Source organism: Scardinius erythrophthalmus (genome assembly GCF_964197995.2).
Source record: "Scardinius erythrophthalmus genome assembly, chromosome: 5".
Lineage (NCBI taxonomy): Eukaryota > Metazoa > Chordata > Actinopteri > Cypriniformes > Leuciscidae > Scardinius > Scardinius erythrophthalmus.
Genome location: NC_138225.1, coordinates 31,960,012 through 31,979,282, shown reverse-complemented (window position 1 = coordinate 31,979,282; position 19,271 = coordinate 31,960,012). Strand labels below are relative to the sequence as shown.

Here is a 19,271-nt window from a genome sequence, read left to right as displayed (position 1 = left end):
AATGATACAATCTATGTTTTATACAAAATATCTTGTCTTTTAATGGACCATAACCAATAACGATTCATCAGTGCTCCCCTAAACCTTTGCGACACCTCTGTGCGTGTCACGCTCCGCTATCTTCAGTATGCACCTTTAGGGTGGTATCAGCCTTGTACGTTCTATACCTGTTACATTATATTTGGATATTACTTTCTCCAGGATTTCAGAAAGATTAAGTCAATCCGCCCGTGGCTTAGCCTTATCACTCCGGGCCTGGATTATCTACATGAGTAGAGACCGCTCTGTAATAAACCATCATCATGATTAATTTCTTCTTGCCTTTTCTAAACTTAGACTCAAAGAACATACTTTTGAAATGGGGGGGGGGGGAGTGTGTGTGAAGGAGGGAAGTGTCACGGCGGGGTGCAGGAAGGCAGATGAAGAAGACAATCATTTCAAATACAAAGTATTAATTACAATCTTGAAGACACACAAACAGGTTGATCCACACACAGGCTTAACATAACGGTGATCGGACAGAGAATGGATGTGAGGGACCAACTTATAAAGCACACAAATGAGGATGATTAATCAAACACAGCTGAACCAAATTAACTCATAATGATGGTGACCATGGTAACAAAGGAGTGGCAGGAAAACTGAACAAAGGAAAACATGTGACTAATGAAAACAAACTGTGAAAGGAGGGGAGGGTTGGGTGATGAGAGTCAAATATACAATAATTCAATGGGCTGTGTGATTGTGTTGTGGAGTCTTGATGTCTGCGTTTCACTATTTTGGCCATGACTTTCGCTTCATTTAAGACCTTTTGCACCGCCATTATTTTGCATGTTAGACAATGTTTTTGGGTGGATCACTGTGTGCTTTAGTTGGATCATGATGCCAAGCATCTGACATGTGTTTGGGAAAATATTTGATTAATTTCCTCTAAAATGAGCTGGCATGGTTGAGAAATGGGATTATGGGGAGATGAAAGGGTTTGTGGGTAATCTGATCGGCTCTTTTTCCATTCCATAAATCTCTCAGTGCTTCTCAGAATCACTGTTGGAGTGGACACTCCTTAAACTGTAGAAGAACATAACACATGTTGAGAACCAACTCTCAAAAACAAAACCGAACAAACCTACACACACACACACACACACACACACACACACACACACACACACACACACACACACACTCTTTTAAAGTTCAACCCATAATGCCACACAGCAGGGCTCTTTCTTTCAGGGGTGAGATTATCCAGATTGAAACTTATAAAGTGAAGAACTTTTTTTTTCTGAGCTCAAACAAACAAAACTAAATACTCATAATACTGTTTGTTTATTTAGCATGATAATTAGGGCTATTTAATTTTAAGTTTTTTGGGTTTGACTAAAAACTCCTTCAGAAAGGACTGGCTAGAGAACAAACCCAACAAATACAGTGGTGGCCAAAAGTGATGTCCAACAAATACAGTGGTGGCCAAAAGTGTCCAGAGGGCATTTGGTTTTAATGACCCTATATATAAATATTATTATTCTTTTTTTAATGACCCTACAAGTTTGATTAAACCATCCAAATATGAGTACAATATTGTATATATTTTAAGTATTACGGAAGATCAAAAACTTTCAGTATTTATCTGAATTTATCTGGAAATTTACCATTAACGAAATTTAGACGATATTTAGAAACTGATAAATAATATTTAAAATATATTTCTAATAATAATATTAGTACTAGTAAAATTAGTCATTTAAATTTTTACAATTTCAATATTTTTGACTATAGCAAGTCTACATAAATTTTAGACAGCGACACAAAGAAAACACACATGATTTTAAAAATACTATTGTTTTTGTGGCATGAAATGTAGGTTTAAGCTGTTTTTTTTTGTTTGTTTTTTTGTTTTTCAGCGAGCATGTAGTTTAAACTTCAAATCTGCAGTTGATTTATGGATACATTTTCTAGGGAAATTTGCTTAGACGGATGTGAAGTTTCTCTTATTTAATGAGACAGTCTCATTGTACACGTGTTGATATACAGTACTGCTTTTTCAGCTAGTTTCTGTTTTTTTTTTTTTGTTTTTTTCTGTTTGAAGAACTGTTTGCAGCTGTCATTTGCATAAATCCATTTATATAAGACTTGATTAAATGTGTGTGTGTCTAAATGTTGCCGAGCCATGTGTGGGGAAAAAAGTGATACTTTCACCTCTTTTGGATTTGACGCTTTTTTTAACGAGTTTTGCACAGAGTTTTGCTCTGATACATCAGGCAGCACAGCCATTTAATCAAAATCAATCTACAGGCTGTTTTAAAATGATTGACTGGCTTGTGGGCTGCCAGGTGAAATGCCCTCCTATACAAGGTCAGTATGATCTGTGTAGTCATTCAGAAAAGGCTAATTAAAAGTATAACCTGTACTTTGGAGAGTGTATGGAAGAACTGTTATTTAACCACTAGTAATGCATGATGCCCGCAGTTTGTCTGTCACAGACCATATATTATAGCACTATGACTCATGGCACTTATTTGAAAAGCTGTAATTAACTGTCTGTGCATTACTGACTCAAAGTATGTGATACCTACTGACACACATCCACTTTAGAGAAGGGGCTTTTGAACTGATACAATCCTTATTGGCATTGATTACATTTGCCTGTGGCTGTACTGACTAGTGTTTTAAAAGTTATCACTTTTGGTTGGGTATCGAGAACCGGTTCCATTTTAGAACCGGTAACAAATTCCCAAAAACCGGGTATTCGATAAGACGCACGCATTTCGATTCCTCTTATCGATTCCTGACTATCCGTTATTTCAAATGTAGGCGCGCGGCAAGCACGTTCATAATAGAAGCGTCATGGGCCGTGGGCGCGACGAGCATACGGTGCGTGGCACTCGTTTTTGCAGGCGCGCGCGAGATGAAAAATATCAACTTTTCAGAATGGCGCAAGTGGTGCGCAGGTCAAGTGACAAAAACCAACCGACCTTTCTGTAACATCAAACGCTCGGCTGAACAGCTGATCATATCTGAACAGGGTGGGTTTTTATTTCTCATCTCCATTAATATATCTAGTAGCAACGACAGACGCCACGGGAGCGCAAGCGCTTGTGGAAAGAAGGAGAAAGCGGCGCGGCCGTGCTTTTCCATATGTGAACGGTCCCTAATTCAGGAATCTATGTGGCTTAAAATCATTAGTCTAATAGTCTATTTTTAAAAAAAAAATAGTTTGAATAATTAATTCAAACACTATTAATTCAGTGTCTCATACTTGTTTAGTGAATGAATGATTCGCCGTTTTTGACCGAATCTCTCAAGTCTAATTCAATAAATAATTAAATGAAAAAAAAAAAAACAGTCGATTTTTTGCCACACTGCTGGAGTAATAATGTAGGCTAATCAACACCTTTATATGAAGAGACTCCTTTCACTTTAGCCATTTTATTGGTTATTGCTTAAAATTGGCAAGAATAAAAGGTAGAAATATTTTTTCTTCAAGTATTTGCCCTTTTTTTTCTCCCTCCAAAAAATATTGGAATCGGAAACAAGAATCGATAAGAACCGGATTCGATAAGCAGAATCGGAATCGGAATCGCTAAAAATGAAACGATACCCAACCCTACATAGCAACGACAGACGCCACGGGAACGCAAGCGCTTGTGGAAAGAAGGAGAAAGCGCCGTGGCCGTGCTTTTCCATGCATTTTTAGACGCGATATGTGAACGGTCCCTAATTCAGGAATCTATGTGGCTTAAAATCATTTTTGTTTTGTTTAAAATGGAGATCACGATTACATACATCAGACAACTACTCAGAATAACATGTTTAGTCTAATAGTCTATTTTTTTTTAAAAAATAGTTTGAATAATTAATTCAAACCAATATTAATTTGTCTCATAAATACTTGTTTAGTGAATGAATGATTCGCCGTTTTTGACCGAATCTCTCAAGTCTAATTCAATAAATAATTAAATGAAAAAAAAAAAACAGTCGATTTTTGCCACACTGCTGGAGTAGCAGTAATGTAATCAACACCTTTATATGAAGAGACTCCTTTCACTTTAGCCATTTTCACGAGTTCACATCTACATATAATTAGTACAATAAGTTTATGCGTATTTGCCGTGCTGTCCGGGGGGGGGGCTCCGAGCTCGGAGTTAGGCCCGAACCCAGAGTACTCCCCCCAGTTGGTAAGTGTAGATGGAACTGGAAGTGTAGATGGAACTGGAAGTGAGGAGATGGGGTGGAGGAGGGATGCTGACAAACTTTCAATGAACAGAGATAGGTCTGCTGTGAATTTATACTCTGTCATTGAGTTGATTACTGATTAATCTCCAGCTGTGCATAATTTGGTTAATTATCTGAACCTGCTCCTCCCGAACTTTGTTAATAAAACATCATTTATTGGTTATTGTTTAAAATTGGAAAGAATAAAAGGTAGAAATATTTTTTCTTCAAGTATTTGCCCTTTTTTTTCTCCCTCCAAAAAATATTGGAATCGGAAACAAGAATCGATAAGAACCGGATTCGATAAGCAGAATCGGAATCGGAATCGCTAAAAATGAAACGATACCCAACCCTACTTAGGAATGTGCTTTAAATGTGTAGAATCAGAGCAGATGGAAAGATATTTGTGAGAAATGAGTTCTTAGTTAAAACAATAAACATCATAAATGTAGCACTCGGTGTCTGGACATGATGGCATAGGGCTGGGCTGATGTAATGTGAGATCAAGAGTTTGTGTGTATGTGTGCGTATATTCACGTTATTTTTGCAGACCTTTTTTCAGTTTCATCAGTGTATACACTATCGTTCAAATGTTTGGCATTTAAATTGTAATACTATTTCACAATATTATTGTTTTTACTGTTTTTTTTTTTTTTTTTTTTTTTTTTTTTATAAAATAAATGAAGCCTGGCTGAGCATTAGAGACTTATTTTAAAAACACTAACAAAATCATACTCTTACCAAACTTCAACTTTTGAATGGAGATAGTCAAGCTCACTAATTGACCTTCATAAAACATTATGATCTGTCATTGCATATAAAGACTTTACTGCTCAAGCTTTCAAGACTATACATTGAAAATATATGCTAATCAGGGTTCTAAATTAACACCCGCCAACCCGCCAAATGCGGGTTAAAATTCATTTTGGCGGGTGTTAATAAAAACTTACTAGCCAGTTTGGCCGGTGATGCATGAGGCATTACATGCAGGGATGTAGTGGAGGCTAAACGCACGTAAACGCCGTTTACGCACCTCCCAAAATTCGGAAATAGCATTTCTCCTAAGTGTGTAAATTGCGTTTATCCACCTCTAAATTTCACGCTTTTCCAGTGCGTGATCGCCGAGCGGTACATGATTCGAGCATTTGGCCCGTTAACGACAGAGCAGAACATTGAGCAGAGAGCGCAGCGCGCCGACACACACACACACACACACACACACGGAAGAGAACGGCGCACACACAGAGCGGAAAAGACACGCTCGTGAAGTTACTAGCTGCGAGAGAACGAAACCTGATCGCCGAACACGGAGGGGCGGGACGGAACATTTTTGGTTTTATTTTTATTTTATTTATTTTTTTGCAAAATCGTCTGTTAATGTCGGCAGCCATTACACTTGTGGAAACTACAGTGTAACTTATATTGTCTTTCTTCTGTTAATTACAGAAACTTTTTTTCTGAGTTTTCTTTAGCCTAAAGTTTGCGAGAAACCATGGAAACGAACGGACACAGAAAACACAAGAAATAAGACAAACGGAGTTGGCTAGTAAAGTAGGTTAATATTAAACGAAATGCGGCAGTGGTTTGGACAGACTTCTGGGGGCGAGAAGAGGAACGAGGCAGGGGATGAGGAGGGTATCGACAGAGAAACTAAGAAAAGAAAATGTAATGCCAAATGGCTGACGGGTCGTGAATGGCTAGTGTTTGATCACAATAATGTCATCATGTATTGTCAGGATTGCCACATGTATAGCCTACTCAAAAAAAAAAAAAAAAAAAGAAAAAAAAAAAATAAATTGGCTAGTGGATATTCTGATTGGCTGGTAACTTTAGAAAGTTACCAGCCACATTGGCTGGTGATCAAAAAAGTTAATTTAGAACCCTGATGCTAATGTACCCGTACCTATTCTTTTTAGGTAATCATTATTCCTCATTAAATTTCAAATTTGAAAATTCCACTTTTTTCTTTCAAAAATAGCATTATATTTATGTTATATTTGCCAATATTGATATTTAACTCTTTCCCTGCCATTCTGTAATTTATGCCACAACGCTTTCACAATATTGACACATTTTCCCAGTTGTTTATATCCATGGCAAGCATGGTAATCGAGAAAAATGTCGAACACACAGAGGTGCAAGCTATTCTGGGGGCCATAATAGTTTGTGAATATGATCAAAAAGGCTTGAGCTGGGGTGCGTTTCCCGAAAGCATCGTTGGCCAACTATGGTCGCAAGTTCCGTCGTTACCAATAGAGTTCAATGGACATTGCAATGAACTTGCGACCATAGTTGGCCAACGATGCTTTCGGGAAACGCACCCCTGGCTGGCAACTAAAAAATACAACACTGGCAGGGAAAGAGTTAATTGTGCATTTTTCATAATTCGATTTTCTTTTACATCATCTAATTCTCAATTATTTCATCTTTTATAAGGACTAATAATTTAAAACCGTGTTAAATCTGATCTTTAGCAAATCTCAATATTAAAAAATCTCTACTTCATAATGGTACATTGAAATTTAATGCCTAAATTAACTTTTTTGTCATTTTTTATAGACAAAATAGTACATGATTTCACTGTCTGCCATTTATCGTTTATCTATCATAAAATGAAAATAATTGACAGCTTTTATGTTAAACAGATTCAATCAATCACCAATATTAACATGAACTTTGACAGTTTACAATTGAATATTGTAAAATGTTGGTTGTGCAGTGCTGCTGCACTGCATCTCTATTTAAAAAAAAAAAAAAAAAAAAGTAGTACTTGGAATGCTCAGAGCTATAAAATTGTTTTATCCCTCTAATAGCAGAACTATTGTAGAATCGGATGGGCTGATGCCCGCTAAAAAACTGGGATGATTCTACCACATTTCAATTTTGTCTCAGTAGAAGAGTTTTAAACCACAATAAGTTTAAAATTGTTTCTATTTCTTTGGGATGTTAAAATTACTATACAGGGTAGGCCATTTATATGGATACACCGTAATAACATGGGAATGGTTGGTGATATTAAAGTCCTGTTTGTGGCACATTAGTATATGTCATGGTCACCACCCATCTTGAGGAGATGACCCCCTCACATATACTAATGTGCCACAAACAGGACTTTAATATCACCAACCATTCCCATGTTATTACGGTGTATCCATATAAATGGCCCACCCTGTACACAAAATGTCAGTTTTACAAAACCCAGTACTTACACACTTGGAGTCTGACTGGCAGTTAATTGATGTCTGAGTTGCCATAAGAACACGTATTGTGTATGTACTGTACACCGTTTTTTTTAAGTCTACATCCATATTCAGTTTTTTAGAAGTCTACATCAATATTCAGTTTTTGCCATTCAAGTGTTGCTCTCTTGACCTCCACTGCTTTCATATTTTCAAATTCAGTGTTTCCTCTCACATTTTTGATTAACTGAACGGCATACATTCCTCTCGCTGAATCTTGAAAGAGCTGCTTTGTAAAGGAAGGCTCCTCTCTACAGTAGCATGCCTGGGATGAGTATAATGACGGCTGCTAACAACCATTCTGGCTAACTACCATTTCACAGTAATTATATAATTGCTCAGATTTTGAATTCTCTGTTAGACCCAAGGGATTTACAACAGCCTGCGTAAAAAGCTGATTGTCAGATTTTATTTTCAGAACGAATGCTGTTTATCAGCCATTAAATATAGCTGAATCAAAAGAAAGAATTAGCTTTTACATATCTAACTAGTTACACAGAATTAATCAAAGTGTCAGAAGGATGGGGCGGAACAGATACAACACATCAGTTCCAGCACTAATTGAATGAGTCTGTGACGTCTGGCAGCAATGTCTTTCTTCCTGTAATCAGTTTAAAGAGTCAGTGTTAGAGACTGTGCGGTGCCACTGTTTGGCTCAGATGGTGTTTGAGCTGCTTCAGGGGAAGATGCCACCTAATTTTTCCACCCAGATCCAGTGATAAATCTACTGATTTATATCTTTAGTCTACATGTTCCAACAGAAGCACAATATTATCACAGTGATGCAAAATGCTATAATACTTGCACAAAAAGATAAGTGTGATCTTATTGTGGCAAGCAGGCTTGATTGCTAATGGTATCTCACAAAGGAGCTCCAGTTGGATAAAAGGAGGAGTGACGACAGTGAAGGATGAGAGAGAACCAGGCCTGGGAAATTTACATTATGTTTTGTTTATGTGTGTGCTGCTGTCGTCTGTGAGTGGCTGCTGCTTTACTTTCATTTTGTGTTTGTTTATTTTAGAATTAAAATGTGTGAAACATTGCCGGTTCCTGCCACTTTCTTCCCTGGAAACTAACCTCTCTAGACTTATTTAAAAGCAGAAACTAGTTTGTTGTCATCAAGTCAAAATTAGTTATTGCCATAAAGAAAAGAAAAAAGAAAAACTATAAAGGGCTTAAATGTACTGTGAAATTATTAAAAATATATTTGTATGAAATGTCTTTATGGAAAAATATGAAATTTGTCTGGCTTCAGTCTAGAAATGCACTGCAGCTAAAGCCACAGACCTGATCATGTTTTATTTCAAATCTGAAGATGAAACTCTAACTCTCCTAGAACAAAATGTCAACGTATCACCACAGGCTTCATTTTACCCATGAATTGAAAAACCTCTTTATAAAACCCCATAGGAAAATCTCGAAGGTCTTCTGGCTTCTGACGTCATCCCTCCACCACTCTATTAAGCCAAATACTTTTTTTATTGAAAGTAGGGGTGTAACGGTACATAGACGTCATGGTTCGGTACATACCGCGGTTTTGGGGTCACGGTTCGATACGAGTTTGGTACATTTACATGTCCACCCCACCAGATACATGAAAATAATAATAAGGAATTATTTATTTGTAACAAAAATTGATAGATTGACCAAAGCTGCGTGGTAAAATGCAATGGTTGTTTTCAAACTTTTGATTAGTGTGTTGTGCATTGCCTATGATATCATTTTCTTTGCGCTTGAGAATTCATTAACATGCGGTGACAATGGCGGATGCACAACGTACAACGTGCTTTTTCAAGAACAAGAGCTTACTTCACCTTTCAATGAGGAGACAGCGAGTGAAGCGGCACCTGAAGCTTCCCATTTCCAGGACACGCATATTTCATCACTGGACTGTTGTAGTGAGACTTCCATGACTCAAATCGGCACAATGCCACATGATTTTGTCTCATTATAACAGCGCAAACAACTTAAAATACTCCGTCATTTATACTCCGCCATTTATGGTCATACAGAAACGAGTAAGACATCATTTGAAACTGTACAGGGTCTGTTTTTGTTTGTGTACACTCATAATAAAAACAAAACATTGTGCTTAAAACAACAAACAGGATACCGCTTTCTGCCGTGCCATTTTTTTCGTGAAGCTTTGCGTGTCATAAAAATTAATCGAAACTCAGCGTGTAGACAAGCTCTTGCATGCTATCTGATGTCTTTTTTTGGGTCAGTGCATAGATCGTTTCTTTTTCTGCTCTTTTTTCCTGTTGTGGCGGTTAGCAAACAGCATTGCATTACCGCGAGTGTCCCCTTCTGGATTGGAGAGTGGATCACCTGTGACTGACTGTATGGACCAAACTATGACATCATCCGTGCCATGACGGTCCAGGAGGAATACATGAACCTTTACACCCCTAATGGAAAGATGGTGCACTCATATTACAATGAATGGGAGAAAGTGGTGTTAGAAGCTCTGGTTGCTATAGAAACAGTCAGTGTTCTGAGACCCGCGCTTAGGACTGTGTATGCGCATTTGCTGCTCAAGTTTAAAAAATAAGCTTTTTTTATGCTATTTGAGAATGAGAAACCACATTTATGATACTGTTGTTGTCAGATTTCATTAATGATTTCATATATGAAATTTAATTGTAACCTTGGTGAACAGTGTGGCAAGCAGGGCTGGCCCGAGAGCCATGGGAACCGAGCACGGTGGCAAAGCCACGAGAAGGCAAGCCTGCATCCTGACGTCACTGACGTTAAAGACTGAGGTGCCTCACGTCATCCAAGTTTAGCTGTTAAGTTTTTTACAATGGTAAGAAACACAGACCCTCTCATCTCTCAATAATCAGACTATTTCTGGCCACGATCACCGAATATGTTTAGGCAGCATTGTGAAATGTATTATTTGTGCACTCAAAGCAGATTTATACATCTAAGATAACTATTATTAATTTGAGTCGTTAGTTTTAATTTTTAATAATATCAGCTGACAGGGCTCCCTGTATGTTTACAGCATTAGTTGTGATTTTTTTCTTGAGAAAAATGAACATGTAGCGACTGTACCTGATATTTATACAAATGTGATCGATATCGAATCAAGATCGGAATCGTATCACAAGCTTATGAATTGAAATTGTGAAATTTGTATCAAGCACTAATAAAAACAGTAGGCTACCAGTTATTGTGCCATGTAAACTTCGTAACATGTTGTCACTAAACTTAAAATTTCTGTTTTGGGAAAGTAGGTCTGAAAAAGTTTTTAATATAGATAAAAAAATTAAGGTAACACTTTATTTTAGTGTCCTTGTTACATATGTTACATGTATTTATCATAGTAATAACAGTAAATTATGCATAATTACATTCAACTAACCCTCAACCAAATCCTAATCCTACCCTAACCCTATAGTAAGTACATGTAGTTAATTAATATTACTCAGTACTTAAATATATAATTTTACACTGTAACAATGACACCTTAAAATAAAGTGTAACCAAAATGAATGATAGATTCTCCATTCATGATGCGGTGGTGAGCTATAACACATATCCGTGTTCTTTCCGCATGTCTTTTATGCTTGTTAGAGATTGGAATCAAATCAAATATTGCCAAACTGCCCATATTACTTCTGAATATGATTTCGTCTTTATAAATCGTATGAAAATTCTGGAAATATATGGTTCAGATCACCCAAACCATATATGGAAATGGAAGAGTCCGTATATGGCCATTAGTGGAGTCTGGTTGTCATTTGGGGCAGTACCAAACCTTTTCACTATAGTGAAATAACTATAAATTCACTATAAAACAAAATCTTACTGAAAGCTAATTTCTTAACTTATCAACCTTACATTTGGAACACCACTTGTTTAGATTTTTGGCTTTGATTTTCTTGTAGTTTTAGAGTAAAACACATGTTGTAAAATATATATTTTATATCAAATATAAAAATATATTTTTACATTTTCATCAACTTTTTCACTTTCATATTTATTTTTCACTTCTACAACATTCTGCCAAGTGTCTTCTTTAAAAAGAGAAAAAGAGTTCAAGATTTATAAATATTTTAGTTGAACATGTCATTCCGTGATGGACACGGAAAGTGGTTAAATTGTAATATTTCGCAACATTACAATTTTCACTGTAGTTTGATCAAGTAAGGCAGCCTTCTTTCAAAAGTTTTTATATGGTAAGTACATGCATAACTATGGTATATAAAATATATATATATATATTTTTTTTTTCTAATGGCACCATGCCAAACAATCCATGCTGGCACCAAGGTAGTTCATATATGAAGACCAGTTGTCATGTGTGGTTTGCTTTCATTACACTTCAGTGGGCATTTTCCAGACACCTTGCGTGATGTCATGTTGAGCACATTTGTGCTACAAAATTTTAGTTTGGTTTTTTCCTCACCAAAGACCCGCCCAACACACACACACACACACACGCACACAAATACTCTTGTCCCCCCTTTCGCAACTCCACAACCTTTTTTTTCGTGTTAGAGGCGCCGGGCCAAATCCCTAGTGTGCAGCAGTATGTTTCAGAGAGAAGATAACACACGACTCAAAGAAGGTTCTAGAAACCAGACCCAGCAGAATGAGGGGAAGCAAGAAAGTGGGAAGATGTAGCATGGGGACTGGCCCTTTCATGTCTGTGAGCTGTCACTCTGCTCTGTAAAAGAAAGATAGAACAGCAATACAGTAGAAAACCACAACAAGATACAACTCACAATGGATGGAGTCAAGTGCTTGGATGTGTGATGTTATATTTGTATTCATGCAGCTCTTTAAAATGCTACACAGCTGTTTTATGGCTATAGTATAAATGGTGTAAATGTGTGTTCCTGTGCCTTTGAATTGTTTTAACATAAAGGCGTACTTTGTGCCCTGGTTGTGTATGAGTGTTTATATTTGCCAGGAAAGGCTGTGTTTGGCACGTAGAAGCTTGTAAACAGTGCCTGTGCGTGTCTTTTTATAGTTAAACTTCTGTCTTGGCTCAGATAATGACTCTTATGGATGTTGTAGAGTAGCAGACACTGGCACGCACCTGAGTAGCTGCGTTGTTGCTGGGTTGGTGCATCCGCACAGCTCAGATATCTCTCTTTTTCTCGCTGTCGCTCTGTCTTCTGCTTGTTTACATGGATTATTGACTTTGGCTTTGACTTTCTACATCTCTGTCTCTGGATGAAAATACCAAAGGAAGTAGAATGAAATTTAATATCAAATGGAATTTTTTTTCTTGATATTTATTGGATTCTGTCACTTTTCTTGATGGGAGAGTACACAGAGGACAGGAAATGAAATGACTTGTGTCTTTCTATGTGGTCCACAGATATGTCTCCTTATACTGTATGCTCTAGATGACTAGACGCATGAACTCATTTTTGATTACATCAAATAGTTCTGGCCCACACACTGTACACCCCAGCAGTCTGATGAAGCCATATAATGCTTATTTTTTACATTGCTCCTTGTACAGACAGACCACTAATATTCCTCTAGAGAGAGTTAACCTCCAATTTCCACCAACACCACAAAAACCCAAACAATTCATCACATGCAGCCAATTTGGAAAACTTAACCTCAGTCCTGATATGATCGGGACCCAAGAAGAGCTGAAGTGAGATGAATTGGATGAAGACAGAGTGAAGACGAAAAAGAAAGTGTGCCAGGAGTCTTCCTGCTGCAACCTGATCAGGTTGATGGAGGTCGATGATAATGGCTGGAGACAGGTCGGGTTCATTCTTGCCTTTAAGGCCCACAGCACAGCGATTAACAGTCAAACACATGCATACTCAGCCGGATAATCTGAGAGCTGCTGCTGAATGATAAATACGGGCTGTGCTCCGGCTGAGCGAGTGGCAGGGTCAGACAGCAACAACAACGTTTAGATATTGTATTAAAACTTGCCCTACGGGACTGTCCTAATTCCAAAGAGCCTGACCTTCAGGCGATTACGAGAACGGTCATCAGCTACATTCACACAGCAGCAGCAGTCAGTCGGTCCGGTTGGGAGAGCTAAAATAAGTAATGAGTATGAAAGGAGATGACAGCCATATTATATTCTTCTTCCATCCACCGCACATTTTCAGACGTCACAAATGGATTTTGAGTGGGTTCAGCTGATATGTGCTCTACGAACAGAATTGCAACAGACAGTGTCATATATGTATGAAAAAAGTATGGGCTTCCTGGTGTTTTATTTTATTATATATATTTTTTGTGTGTGTGTGTGTGTGTGTGTGCTGTCAGTCACTAATGTAAGGCCTGTCAGCCTCTCTCAGGTTATGAAATACTGTATGTCAGAATTAAACTCTAGAGATCACATATCTGTAAGAATGAAAGCACTGGGAGTGTCCCCTGAAATTGGCCTCTTTTTTTTGTTAGAAAAGAGAAGATATTAATTTAATAGATTATCAAAATAAATACATAAAATAGTATTTATTATGTATGATTTACATATGTGCAAAACCATCCTTTTTTTTTGCTGTCAATCACTAGTGCAAGGCCTATCTCAGGTTATTAAAAATTGTCATTATGAAAAAAAAAAATGAAAAAAACACCTGTTGAATTTCAATAGCTTTGGTGTTACCAGATAGATTACATGAAAGAGGATTTACCACCTCTCTCTTTCTCTCCTTCCTCCCCTCCAATTTCGTCATATCCCTCTAGCAGCAGATGGTGAGGATCCGACTTCAGCAGGTGGGATATATCTAGATATGGTAATTGTTGTGCTCCCCTCATTTGGCTCCTGTATCTCGCTTTGTTGCACTTCCTTCTACTGTTGTCAGTTTCGGCATGTGTGACCTTCCCTGCATGAATTTCACACGTCTTTTTCAGAGCTCTTCCCTTACCTGTTTCTTCACACCTTCTCAAGATCTCTTCTAATGTCACCTCGTCCTTGCTGTGTTATTCTGTCTTCTCACCATGACGTTGATGCATAGAGCATCTCAAAACCTGCGTCATAAATCCCCGGTTATGAAATATCACCTGGTCTCTTTTCAAATGCTGCTATTCTGATTGCTCACTCGCGATCGAATTTGGTTGCTGTCACTGTTGAAATTTTTTCTTGCCTTTTATAAAATGTTATAGTTCTGCAGATTTTGCACTGTGGATACATATTCGAAAACACACACACACACACACACACAAACACTTACACATACACACACACACACACACACACACACACACACACACACACACACACACACACACACACACATTGAGTAATATAAGGTGTTTGCTTTTCTCCACCTTCTCTCGACCTCCTTGGCTCCTCAGTAGCACACCCATTGATTCCTCTCATCGCGCCTGGTCAGCACTAGTTCTCAAGCCCACTGATCTCTGTGAGCTGTGCTGCTTTGAAGAGCGCTCTGACTCTTCTCTCCTGTCTCGTTGTTTTATTGGGTTCCAAGCTTTCAATAAAACACTCCACCCCTCTCGTCTTCACGTTCCCGAGTGTTCCTCTCATATTGTGAACAAGATGCACATGTGCTGTTGCTCTCTGTCACCATAGACAGTTTCAGATAGACTTCTGTGTACATTTTTAGACTTATGATGATTTAGATTCTCTATTGATTTTCTTATGTAGAGACACAATTACCGTTGTTCAGCAAATTTTCTTCTTCTTTCTTCTTAATATCATTAATTCATCTTTGTCATTAGGATACATACCAAAAACTTTTAAGCTGGCTATGATTAAACCGCTTGTTAGAAAACCGCAACTTGATCCTACAGAATTAGTCAATTACAGGCCGATCTCGAATCTAACTATTCTGTCAAAGAGACTAGAAAAGGCTAACCTGGCTAACGTCCGACCTCTTTCTCTTTGAGACATGTTCTGGGAACCACATGTTCATTTTCTCGTATTTGAGGCGTGGTTTACGAATGCCCAGAGCCGTTTATTGGGCGCTACAAATGTCTATCAAATGCGCCTGTACGTAGCTCATAGCCAATCGTTTCAATTATACCAGATGAAGTATGTAGAGCGACAGATATTCAACGAAGAAGACGACGATGGGTCAGAGATTTATGTGTACACCAGAGTCCTGCACGGGTCCGATTTTGTAAATCCGCACCCGCCCGTACCCTCAGTGCTTAAAACCACACCCGACATGTTTCCCGACAGCAGCACTAATTAAAAATCTGCACCCGACCCGCCCCGAAATAAAATCAGTTTAGACTATCACATTATACACACACTTACAAATATGTTTATTGCCAGGTCATACAGAAGTTATTGCACAACAATTAACACAAGGACAACTTCAGCTGAAGCTGTCAAAAGGCCGGTACATGAAGAACATGGCTAACGTTACCACATAACTGAGTAGCCTTATCACATTTTACCAGTCGAACAGATGCGGCTACAACACTATATCTGCCACGCAATTTCGTCTAGCCTAAACCTGACAATTTTGGGTTCAAACACGCCCTGCACACCAAACATACTTAACAGTGTTAAATTTGAAAAATACCGTTCGATAGAACTGCTTTGTTACCAGTTATCTGCGTGCTTCCTCTGCGATTAAGTTCCACATTTGTCGCTATCCAACACGAGCGTGCAGCAAAGCCTTTCACAATATTTTCTTCAGATAACTCCAAATTTCTTCCACACACTGGACTTTTCTTCAACTCCTCAACATCCATCTCGACGACTGCAAGCAGATCGCGCGCGCGGTTATGAGGAATTTTTAAAAGTGAAAGTAGCCTAGGTAACGTTATAGATCCTGGGAGGGCGTGGCGCGTCGGAACAAATAAAATGATGTGGATTTTAAATTATTTTATCAACTTGACTTACAGGCATATTTTTGTAGAAGTGTTCCTAAACATATGCATATATTTTTACGTCTGTCATGTTGGATCCATAGATAAACAAACTGCTTCGGTGTGTCGCATAGACGTCGTCATCGTCTTGCTGCTCCCTCCCCGTTCTGTGATTGGTTCCCTTTTTCAGGGGAAAATCTGGTCCATGGTGTCCAGACGGCCTAGCAGCGTGAATAAAATTGCGCTGCGCTCAAGGCAGCATGGGGAAACCCAGGCTAAAAAAAGGCAGTATCCTCACAACTATGTTCCTTTTTTAGAAAAAAATGGTATCTGCGAGGATTTTCAGTCAGGATTTAGACCATACCATAGTACTGATACAGCTCTCATTACAGTCAAAAATGATTTGCTCTTATCATCCGATCGTGGTTGTATCTCTCTATTAGTGTTACTCAATCTTAGTGCTGCATTTGATACTATTGACCACAACATTCTTTTAAATAGACTCGAAATTATTGTAATGTTAGATTGATTCTGTAATGTTTGGTTCTGTAATGTTACCAGAACCAGGAAGTAGGGTCATATCAGCCCGGTTCTTTCAACACTGCATTGGCTCCCTATTAAACACTGTATACATTTTTAAATATTGATTACTTACAAAGCACTAAATGGTTTAGCTCCCCAGAGCTCTTAACACATTATAGTCTTTCACGTCTATTGCGATCTCAAAATTCCGGCCAGTTGACAATACCTAGAATATCAAAATCGACTGCTGGTGGTAGATCCTTTTCCTATTTAGCACCAACACTTTGGAACAGTCTTCCTAACATTGTCCGGGAAGCAGACACACTCTGTCAGTTCAAATCTGGACTAAAAACAAATCTCTTTGACCTAGCATTCACATAACACATTATAGACTCCTATAATTCAATGTTAGGCTGCATAGATTAGGTCAGCCGGAATCGGGAACACTTCCCATAAATCCTGATGTACTTGTTACATCATAAGGAGGATGGCATCTAGGCATCTACGCATCTACAAAGTGGGCACGCGGATTCACCATTTTTGTTTTAGTTCTCACAAAAATTAAAACCTGTATGACCTTCTTTCTTCTGTGTAAAGATAAAATAAAAGATTTTTGAGTGTCTATTCAATGGAAGTCAACGGTAACCAACATTCTTCAAAATTTCTTATTTTGTGTTCTGTAGAAGAGCGTAATACAGGTTTGGGATGAGATGAGTGTGAGATTTTTCAGTTAACTGCAGTATTCATTTAACTTTAGCTTCTGCCTTTAACCTGTTAAGCTGCAACCCCACTTTTGAAAAATCCCAAGAAATGACATACCCAAACTGAAACAGATACAGTTCATGAACCCTTTGTACTAAAAGCACAAGTATGATCTCATTTGAAAGCTGACACCTGGCAGTTTATTGTAATGTAGAATTAATTATTGTCATAATGACAAAAATTGTTATAAATAGCTTCAAAGTTTTGTAAAGTTATTAGAAATTATTTTTTATGAAACATCCTCATGAAAATAAAATTGAAGTTGGCACTGGAGCAATCTAGAAATGCACTACAGCTAATGCCACATGTCTAAACATTTTATGTTTAAAATCTTAAGATAATAAGTCCAAAACTCTGTATTTAGTGAAATGTTTTTCAAGACCATGTCATGTGACTTTATTTTGATTTAAAGCAAAATGCTACTGATATTTATTGTCATCTTCTTACCATCTATGCAGTATATTGTCTTTATTGTTTTGTGGTGCAAACGATCCCCATTCAGTCTCAGTCTCCCCCTGCACACATTCACACCTCTCCAGCCTGGCTATGGTTCTAAATATGCATTTCTTTTGTCTGCATTATAGTTACTAACGACTGGCTATTCACATGCTATTCATATGGTTTCAGTCACTAATTTCTTTTCTCAAAGTTCACCTCACATTCTAAACTGTTTTAAATGCATTTCTTGAATAAAGAAACATTTCAGTAAGCATTCAAAAAATAATAAAAATATAACTTCTAGGTGGCAGGTGCACCTAGGGCTAGCTAGCATGTTAGCTTAGCACACCATCAATATACAAAATTTATGAGATTAAAACCATGTTTGTGCTTATAAACTTACTTTATAAAGCAAATCGAGTATTTTAAATAATTTTCTGTGATCTAATTTGGCTTCAGATAAAAAAATCAGACAGAAAATATACTATTGCAGGGTTCTCAAGTTTTATCAAAATCTTGGAGTGAGATCACATGCGGTTGGGGGAGGAGCCCTAATGGAGCCCCGCCCCCATCTGTCCCCGCCCCCCAATTTTACCCATTGTTCATAATTAACCAGCACAAATTGAAATTATAACAATTGGTAAATCTGATAAATGACAGAGCAATTAATCACATCAAATATACTCTTTAATGTTATATTTCAAAATTACAATTAAGTTACAAAAAGTACAAAAATATAACAAATTGCTCCAAACAGTTTGGAAAAACAAATATTTTTGCATTTTGAATGTGTCTAGTCGAAATGGTATAATGATTTATTGTGTGGTGGGAAATTGAGAACAAATGACATATTAGAGTATTATTAAGGTATGTGTGTGTGTTTGTGTGTGTGTACACAAAGTACACTCCAGCTTATAAAATGTGTTTTGTGTTGCAAGTGTTTAAAAAATACAAATGCAATGGCAATCAATGATTAATGTAACGTCATGTTTTGACAGGATATAAAATATTGCCCAGAGCACTCTGCTTTAATACGTATGTAGCCTTAATGTAACTAGAAATACTATTAATACCGTATAATATATAATATAATTTAAAATAAAATAAATACATTTAAATTTATTTGAAAATAAAATGAAGAAATACATCTTCATTCCTTCCCATACCCACTAACATTTCCCTTAGTTTCAGATAACGTAAGCTAGCCAAACTGAGCCAAAGCTTCTGGCCTGGTTGCAAAGTAGTTGTAGAGTTTTTGACTGCATCAATAATAATGTAAACGATGGGCTATATATTACATGTTCTAGCCTTAAAATGTTAGAC

At 37.5% G+C, this 19,271-nt stretch overlaps 1 protein-coding gene across 3 annotated transcripts in view; it reads left to right on the top strand.

Annotated features, from left to right (window-relative positions):
- The window catches only part of edil3a (EGF-like repeats and discoidin I-like domains 3a), a 183,832-nt gene that overhangs the window by 44,972 nt on the left and 119,589 nt on the right, over nt 1–19,271 (top strand). Inside the window, exon 2 of one of the 3 annotated variants that reach the window (XM_081366963.1) lies at nt 14,133–14,159. The exons of 1 other annotated variant lie outside the window; for it this stretch is intronic. In XM_081366963.1, the coding sequence (XP_081223089.1) occupies nt 14,133–14,159 (27 nt within the window). Of the gene's footprint in view, nt 1–14,129; nt 14,160–19,271 lie in introns of all 3 variants that reach the window. One more of the 3 variants, XM_081366962.1, reaches the window with a different exon arrangement.